Raw genomic sequence first — 9459 nt, 5'->3', positions numbered from 1 at the left:
CCAAAAAGTAAAAAAAAAAAAAAAAAACACAACTAAAAAATGATTTTGGGAAGGAAAGCCGGGGTTTAAATTTGGGAAAGGGCAGCGGCTGCGGGGAGCACCCCGCTCGGCAGCGACCCCCCGGAGCGGCCGCAGGTGGGACGGACTCTCAAACTATAAATATTCTATTGCTTTTATTTTTTGTTTTTCTTTCTTTTTTTTTTTTTTTTTTTCAGTTTGGTTTTTTGAGGGGGGGGTTGGTTTTATTTGGTTTATCGGCGGGGCGGAGCGCGCGCGGGGAGGACGAGGACGGCGCCAGCGAGCGCGGGGCCGGGGCCGGAGCGCATGCGGTTCCCTGCGGGGGTGTGTAGCCATCTCGAGAACAATAAAAACGAGGAAAAAAATTAAAAAAAAAAAAAAAAAAAAGAAAAAAAAAAAAAAGGAATTAAAAACGTCGCCGTGCGGTGCTGTTCTGCCGGGGGGTGCGGCCGGTCACTGGGGGGGCAGCGCCCAGGGGTCGGGGTCCGGCGGCGGCGCGGGCGGGCGCTGCTGGTTCTGCCAGAGCTGGTGGAGCTCCTTGAACTGGGCCACCAGCCTGTCCTTGAGGTCGGGGTGGGAGATGTGGAGCGGGACGCTGTCGGCCGACCAGGAGAGCTCCCCCGAAAACATCTCCAGCAGCAGCCGCGCCGCCACCGGCACCACCTGCCCGAAAAGGGGGGAGAGGGGGGTCAGCGCGCGGCCGGCGCGGGGTGGGGGACGCCCACCCGCCGTCCCCGCGCCCTCACCTGCACCGTGATGAGTTTCTTCTCCTTGGGCTTCTGGTCCGGCCACTCCTCGCCGAAGCAGAAGAAGATCTCGAAGGGCGGCGGCGTGGGGGTCTGGCCCTTCTGGAACTGGATGAGGCCTGCGGGGCCGAGGCCGCGGTGAGGGGCGGGGCGGGCTCTGCGCCTCCGCTGTCCCGCCCGGTGTCCCCTGTCCCGGCTTGGTGTCCCCACGCCGCCTGGTGTCCCCCCATCCCGGCCCGGTCTCCACACCACCAGGTCCCCGCGTCCCGCCTGGTGTCCCCCCATCCCGGCCCGGTCCCTCCACACCACCAGGTCCCCGCGTCCCGCCTGGTGTCCCCCCATCCCGGCCCGGTCTCTCCACACCACCAGGTCCCCGCGTCCCGCCTGGTGTCCCCCCATCCCGGCCCGGTCTCCACACCACCAGGTCCCCGCGTCCCGCCTGGTGTCCCCCCATCCCGGCCCGGTCTCTCCACACCACCGGGTCCCCGCGTCCCGCCTGGTGTCCCCCCATCCCGGCCCGGTCTCTCCACACCACCAGGTCCCCGCGTCCCGCCTGGTGTCCCCCCATCCCGGCCCGGTCTCTCCACACCACCAGGTCCCCGCGTCCCGCCTGGTGTCCCCCCATCCCGGCCCGGTCCCCCCAGACCAGCTCGTCCCCATCTCCTGGGTGGTGTCCCCTCATGCCACCACATCTCATCCCAGCTTGGTCCCTCCACACCATCAGGTCCCCCCGTCCCGCCTGGCGCCCCCGAATCCCAGCTGACCCCCTCCATCCCACCCAGCATCCCCAAGTGCCACCTGGTGTCACCCCATCTCAGCTTTGTCCCTCCGTGCCATCAGGTCCTCACGTCCCACCGCGTGTCCCCAAACGCCAACTGCGTCCCCCCCCATGCCACCAGGTACCCACGTCCCACCCGGAGCCCCCAGATCCCAGCTTGGTTCCCCCCCCGTCTCCTCATCCCATTTTGGTCCCTCCGGGTCCCCGTGTGCCACCTGGTGTCCCCCCATCCCAGCTTGGTCCTCCCGCGCCACCAGGCCCCCGCGTCCCTCCCGGCGTCCCCAAATCCCAGCTGACCCCGCCCCGAGGAGCCCGGCGGGGGGGGACCTCGCTTACCGTTGAGAAAGCCCTCGAGGCTGAAGAGCTTGGTCTTCTTCTCCCTCTCGATGGGGTTGGGGCCGGCGCGGGGGTCGGCGCAGGGCCCGCTCCAGAAGACCTTGCACTGGCAGAGGCGGACGGCGTAGAGGTCCTGGCCCTGCAGCTCCAGGATGAGCCCGCGGTCCAGCACGTCCAGCAGCTGGTGGGTGTAGAAGCGTTGCTTCTCGTTGGGGATGGCGTCGGCGGCGGGGAAGCGGACCTGCTCCAGCGTCAGCGGCCCGAAGAGCTCCACCTGCTCCGGCGTGGGCTGCAGGCTGCTGTGGAACAGGCGGCAGCCGTGGGGGTTGCTGATGGTGAGGACGCAGACCTGACGGCCCCGGTACTGGAACTTCAGCTCCAGGTCGGTCACTGGGCAAGGGACGCGGGTGTCGGACCACGGCGCGGCCACCACGCCTTGACGGCCACCCCAGCCGGTCACCCGTGGCCACCCTACTCACACCCACGGCCACCCTACGCCCATGGCCACCTCCCCCAGCCACCCCATGGCCACCCCATGTTGATGGCCACCCCAGCCGGTCACCCTACTCACACCCATGGCCACCCTACGCCCATGGCCACCCCATCCGGCCACCCCCGTGGTGGTCACCCCCCACACCCATGGCCACCTTGGCCAGCCACCCAACACCCATGGTAACCACCATCCAGCCGCCCCATGGCCTCCTTGTCCAGCCACCCCATGGCCACTCTACCCACATCCATGGCCATCCTCTACCCATGGCCACCCAGTCCAGTCACCCCATGGCCACGGCCACCCATTTAAGCCAACCTCTACCCATGACCACCCCAACCAACCACTCCATGGCCACCTTACTGACACCCATGGCCACCCTACACCCATCGCCACCTTGTCCAGTCACCCCATGGCCACCCTACACCCATGGCCACCCATTTAAGCCAACCTCTACCCATGACCACCCCAACCAACCACCCCATGGCCACCCTACACCCATGGTCACCCCATGCAGCTATCCCCACAGCCATGGCCATCACCACCCAGCCACCCCACGGCCACCCCGCAGCCATGGCCACCTTGTCCAGCCACCCCATGGCCACCCCACACCCACGGCCAATCCATGGTGGTCACCTCAGGGCCGCCCAACACCCACGGTCACCACCATCCAGCCACCCCACGGCCACTCCGCACCCACGGTCACCCCATGGTGGTCACCCCACGGCCATCCCATGCCCATGGCCACCCCGCACCCATGTCCAACCGCTTCACAGCCACCCATGCCCCCCACCCCCAGCCCCCTCCTCACGCGGCAGCATGTGGGGGCTGATGAGCAGGTTGGGGATGACGTTCTCCACGGGTGCCAGCGGGCAGGTGGCCGGGGGCCCCAGGGTGCCCAGGGGGGGCCCCGTCTTGGCGAGGGCGGCGGGAGGCAGCTCGGGGGTCCCGTGGGTGCCCCCCACCTCCCCGGGGAGCAGCGGCGGGGGGGGCGGCGCGAAGGACCCCACGGGGCAGCCGCCGGCGAAGTGGGGCTCCTCCTCGGGCCAGGGGTAGGGGGGCAGCAGGTCCCCCCCGGGCTGGGTGTCTGGGGCGCAGGGTGGGGGTCAGAGGGTGGCCACAGCCCCCCAGCCGCCCCCCAGACCGCCAGGTGGGTGCACCCCACATCCCCCCCACGCCCCCCACTCACCATCGATGCTCAGCGATGTCATCTTCTGGAGCTGTGGGGAGCAGAGGATGTGGGGCTGGGGTGCAGGGACCCCCCCGAGCTGTCCCCGTTTTGGGGGTCCCGCCACCCCGGACCCCTCCCCGTCCCCCGGTACCTGGCTGACGTCCTCCTCGGCGCCGCAGCCGTAGTCATCCTCGGCCGCCCCGTCTGCGAGGGAGAGACGGGCTGGGGGGAGCGGGGCTGGGGGGCGCGGGGGGAGCTGTGGGGTGCGGGGGGCTCGGGGGGGAGACGGGTACTTGGGAGGGTGGGGGGCTTGTGGGGTGCAGGGGCAGTTGTGGGGTGCAGGGGCACTGCAGGGTGCTGGGGACTTGTGGGGCGTGGGGGACGTGTGGGGTGCTGGGACCTCATGGGGTGCAGGGGCAGTTGTGGGGTGCAAGGGGACTTGTGGGGTGCTGGGTCCTCATGGGGTGCTGAGGACTTGTGGGGTGTGGGGGACTCGAGGGGTGGGGGGCTTGTGGGGTGCAGGGACCTCATGGGGTGCAGGGGCAGTTGTGGGGTGCAAGGGGACTTGTGGGGTGCTGGGTCCTTTTAGGGTGTGGGGGACTTTGTGGGGTGCAGGGGCAGTTGTGGGGAGCCAGGTTCCTGTGGGGCACTGGGTCCTCATGGGGTGTGGGGGACGTGGGGTGCTGGGACCTCACGGGGTGCTGGGGACTTGTGGGGTGTGGGGGATGTGGGGTGTGGGGGACGTGGGGTGCTGAGGATGCGGGGTGCTGGGTCCTCATGGGGTGCTGGGGACTTGTGGGGTGTGGGGGATGTGGGGTGTGGGGGACGTGGGGCGCTGAGGATGCGGGGTGCTGGGACCTCACGGGGTGCTGGGGACTTGTGGGGTGTGGGGGATGTGGGGTGTGGGGGACGTGGGGTGCTGAGGATGCGGGGTGCTGGGTCCTCATGGGGTGCGGGGGATTTGTGGGGTGCTGGGACCTCACGGGGCGCTGGCGCCGTGGGGGCTGCTGGAGCTTTGCGGGCCGTGGGGGACACGTGGGGTGCTGGGGACCGGGCCACCCCACGGCCACCCTACCCCTGGGGGCGGCGTGGGGCGCCGGGACCCCCCCCCCCGACCCCCCGCTCCCCCCGCGGGTACCTGGCCCCTGGCAGAGCTCGTAGACCTTGTAGGGGCGCGGGGGGCTGGCGCGGGGGCCGTCGAAGAGCAGGCGGAAGTCGCGGCTCTTGTTGAGGGCGCAGCGCAGGTTGGCCTTCCACTTGGCGGGGTCGGGGGGGTCCAGCCCCGCCGTGAACTTCCCGGTCTCCTGCGCCCACGCCTGCCGCCGCCGCGCCGCTCAGCACCCGAACCCGGGCGCGGCGGCACCCAACCGGCGCCCATCGGCACCCAAACCCGAATCTGCTCCCATCGGCACCCAACCCGCTCCCAGCACCCCAACCGGCGCCCATCATCGCCCAAACCCACGCATGGCGGCACCCAACCGGCACCCATCGGCACCCAAATCCGAATCTGCTCCCATCGGCACCCAACCAGCTCCCATCGGCACCCAAACCCGAATCTGCTCCCATCGGCACCCAACCAGCTCCCATTGGCACCCAAACCCAAATCTGCTCCCATCGGCACCCAACCGGCGCCCATCGGCACCCAAACCCGAATCTGCTCCCATCAGCACTCAACCCACTCCCAGCACTCCAACCGGCTCCCATTGGCACCCAACCTGCACCCGCTGGCACCCAACTGGCTCCCATCATCACCCAAACCCATGCCCATCGGCACCCAAGTCCGAATCTGCTCCCATCGGCACCCAACCCGCTCCCAGCACTCCAACTGGCTCCCATCGGCACCCAAACCCGCGCCCATCGGCACCCAACCAGCTCCCATCGGCACCCAAACCCGCGCCCATTGGCATCCAACCAGCTCCCATCAGCACCCAAATCCGCGCCCATCGGCACCCAACCAGCTCCCATCGGCACCCAAACCCGCGCATGGCGGCACCCAACCGGCTCCCATTGGCACCCAACCGGCGCCCATCGGCACCCAAACCCAAATCTGCTCCCATCGGCACCCAAACCTGAATCTGCTCCCATCAGCACCCAACCCGCACCCATCGGCACCCAACCAGCTCCCAGTGCCCCAACCCGCGCCTGTCGGCACCCAAACCCGAATCTGCTCCCAGCACCCCGACCCACTCCCATCGGCACCCAACCCGCTCCCATCGGCACCCACCCCGCTCCCAGCGCCCCACCCAGCACCCAAATCCGTTCCCATCGGCACCCAGCACCCCGATCCACTCCCATCGGCACCCAACCCGCTCCCAGCGCCCCAGCCTGCTCCCACCGGCACCCAAAACTGCTCCCCATCAGCACCCGGCGCCCCAAACCTGGTCCCACCATCACCCAGCACCCCAAACCTGCTCCCCATTGGCACCCAGCACCCAAATCCGTGCCCACTGGCACCCAGCACCCCAAACCTGCTCCCCATTGGCACCCCGACCTGCTCCCAGCACCCAAACCCGCTCCCACCAGCACCCAGCACCCCCGTCACTCCCAGTCCCAGCTCCCCATCGCCCCCCCTCCCGTGTCCCATTGCCCCCCCAGTGCTCCCAGCACTCCCAGTCCCAGCTCCCCAGTCCCACTGTCCCCCCAGTGCTCCCAGCACTCCCAGTCCCAGCTCCCCATCGCTCCCCCGTCCTGTGCCCCCCCCCCCAGTGCTCCCAGCACTCCCAGTCCCAGCTCCCCATCGTCCCCCCATCCCGGGTGCCACTGCCCGCCCAGTGCTCCCAGCACTCCCAGCCCCAGCTCCCCACCGCCCCCCCGTCCCGTGCCCCCCCCCCAGTGCTCCCAGCAGTCCCAGTCCCGCGTGCGCCGCCGTCACCTGGAAGATGGAGCGGTGCTCCGGGGGCGCGGGGGGGTGGCGGGTGGCGTGGCGCCAGGGGATGGCGAAGCGCCGGCGCTGGGGGTCCAGCCAGCGCAGGCCGGGGTAGCGCTGGCTGCTCACCTGCGCCACCAGCCAGGGCTTCAGCCGCACCCGCCGCGCCGGGGGGTCCATGGGGGGCTCTGCGGAGGCGGGGGGGGACGGGGGACGGGTGTGGGCTGAGGCCAGGCCACCTCGTCACACTTGTGAGCGGAGGGGGCTGAGGCCTGGCCCGCTCGTGACACGTGTGAGTGGGCTGAGGCCTGGCCCGCTCGTGACACAGGTGAAGGAGCTGAGGCCTGGCCCGCTCGTGACACGTGTGAATGGGCTGAGACCGGCCCCACTCGTGACACGTGTGAGTGGGCTGAGACCGGCCCCACTCGTGACACGTGTGAACGGGCTGAGACCGGCCCCACTCGTGACACGTGTGCATGGGCTGAGGCCTGGCCCGCTCGTGACACGTGTGAGTGGGCTGAGACCAGCCCCGCTCGTGACACGTGTGAACGGGCTGAGACCGGCCCCGCTCGTGACACACGTGAAGGGGCTGAGACCGGCCCCACTCGTGACACGTGTGAGCGGGCTGAGACCGGCCCCGCTCGTGACACGTGTGAGCGGGCTGAGACCGGCCCCGCTCGTGACACGTGTGAGTGGGCTGAGACCTGGCCCCGCTCGTGACACGTGTGACTGGGCTGAGACCGGCCCCACTCGTGACACGTGTGCATGGGCTGAGGCCTGGCCCGCTCGTGACACGTGTGAGTGGGCTGAGACCTGGCCCCGCTCGTGACACGTGTGCATGGGCTGAGGCCTGGCCCGCTCGTGACACGTGTGAGTGGGCTGAGACCTGGCCCCGCTCGTGACACGTGTGAACGGGCTGAGACCGGCCCCGCTCGTGACACGTGTGAGCGGGCTGAGACCGGCCCCGCTCGTGACACGTGTGAGTGGGCTGAGACCTGGCCCCGCTCGTGACACGTGTGAGTGGGCTGAGACCTGGCCCCGCCCGTGACACGTGTGAGTGGGCTGAGACCGGCCCCACTCGTGACACGTGTGAGTGGGCTGAGACCTGGCCCCACTCGTGACACGTGTGAGTGGGCTGAGACCGGCCCCACTCGTGACACGTGTGAATGGGCTGAGACCTGGCCCCGCTCGTGACACGTGTGACTGGGCTGAGACCGGCCCCGTTCGTGACACGTGTGAACGGGCTGAGACCGGCCCCACTCGTGACACGTGTGAGTGGGCTGAGACCTGGCCCCGTTCGTGACACGTGTGAGTGGGCTGAGACCGGCCCCACTCGTGACACGTGTGAGCGGGCTGAGACCTGGCCCCGCTCGTGACACGTGTGACTGGGCTGAGACCGGCCCCACTCGTGACACGTGTGAGTGGGCTGAGACCGGCCCCGCTCGTGACACGTGTGAGTAGTCTGAGACCAGCCCCGCTCGTGACACGTGTGAGTGGGCTGAGACCTGGCCCCGCTCGTGACACGTGTGACTGGGCTGAGACCGGCCCCACTCGTGACACGTGTGAGTGGGCTGAGACCTGGCCCCGCTCGTGACACGTGTGAGTGGGCTGAGACCGGCCCCACTCGTGACACGTGTGAACGGGCTGAGACCGGCCCCACTCGTGACACGTGTGAACGGGCTGAGACCGGCCCCACTCGTGACACGTGTGAGTGGGCTGAGACCTGGCCCCGCTCGTGACACGTGTGAGTGGGCTGAGACCGGCCCCACTCGTGACACGTGTGAATGGGCTGAGACCGGCCCCGTTCGTGACACGTGTGAGTGGGCTGAGACCGGCCCCGCTCGTGACACGTGTGAGTGGGCTGAGACCTGGCCCCGCTCGTGACACGTGTGAACGGGCTGAGACCGGCCCCGCTCGTGACACGTGTGAGTGGGCTGAGACCGGCCCCGCTCGTGACACGCGTGAATGGGCTGAGACCGGCCCCACTCGTGACACGTGTGAGTGGGCTGAGACCTGGCCCCGCTCGTGACACGTGTGAGTGGGCTGAGACCTGGCCCCGTTCGTGACACGTGTGAGTGGGCTGAGACCGGCCCCGCTCGTGACACGTGTGAACGGGCTGAGACCGGCCCCGCTCGTGACACGTGTGAGTGGGCTGAGACCTGGCCCCGCTCGTGACACGTGTGAGTGGGCTGAGACCTGGCCCCGTTCGTGACACGTGTGAGTGGGCTGAGACCGGCCCCACTCGTGACACGTGTGAGTGGGCTGAGACCTGGCCCCGTTCGTGACACGTGTGAGTGGGCTGAGACCGGCCCCACTCGTGACACGTGTGAGTGGGCTGAGACCTGGCCCCGTTCGTGACACGTGTGAGTGGGCTGAGACCGGCCACGCTCGTGACACGTGTGAGTGGGCTGAGGCCTGGCCCCACTCGTGACACGTGTGAGCGGGCTGAGACCGGCCCCACTCGTGACACGTGTGAACGGGCTGAGACCGGCCCCACTCGTGACACGTGTGAGTGGGCTGAGACCGGCCCCACTCGTGACACGTGTGAACGGGCTGAGACCGGCCCCGCTCGTGACACGTGTGAGTGGGCTGAGACCGGCCCCACTCGTGACACGTGTGAGTGGGCTGAGACCGGCCCCGCTCGTGACACGTGTGAGTGGGCTGAGACCGGCCCCGCTCGTGACACGCGTGAATGGGCTGAGACCGGCCCCGCTCGTGACACGTGTGAGTGGGCTGAGACCGGTCCCACTCGTGACACGTGTGAGCGGGCTGAGACCGGCCCCACTCGTGACACGCGTGAATGGGCTGAGACCGGCCCCACTCGTGACACGTGTGAGTGGGCTGAGACCGGCCCCACTCGTGACACGCGTGAATGGGCTGAGACCGGCCCCACTCGTGACACGTGTGAGCGGGCTGAGACCGGCCCCGCTCGTGACACGCGTGTCCGAGACAGCGGGCTGAGGCCCGACCCGCTCATCACACGCGTGCGCAGCCGCGGCGGGGCACCCACGCGTGCCACCCCCTGGGTGTGTGTCCCCCTCTCCCCCCCCCTCG

The 9459-nt window shown here is 69.0% G+C and overlaps 1 protein-coding gene across 1 annotated transcript; it reads right to left on the bottom strand.

The window, feature by feature from the left end:
- Positions 1-60: 60 nt before the first annotated feature.
- Positions 61-6585, bottom strand: IRF5 (interferon regulatory factor 5). Its single transcript, XM_086744036.1, has 8 exons — positions 6412-6585; positions 4678-4855; positions 3691-3743; positions 3558-3588; positions 3180-3455; positions 1879-2268; positions 765-883; positions 61-681 (listed from the first exon to the last, which is right to left on the bottom strand). The coding sequence occupies exons 1-8, from the start codon at positions 6583-6585 to the stop codon at positions 472-474; spliced, it is 1431 nt and encodes a 476-aa protein (XP_086600162.1). The 3' UTR covers positions 61-471.
- Positions 6586-9459: the final 2874 nt, after the last annotated feature.

The sequence above is a fragment of the Chlamydotis macqueenii genome, chromosome 1, assembly GCF_036417535.1.
Source record: "Chlamydotis macqueenii isolate bChlMac1 chromosome 1, bChlMac1.mat, whole genome shotgun sequence".
NCBI lineage: Eukaryota > Metazoa > Chordata > Aves > Otidiformes > Otididae > Chlamydotis > Chlamydotis macqueenii.
Note: the sequence above shows the minus strand (reverse complement) of the source record. Positions and strands in the feature narration are given on the sequence as shown.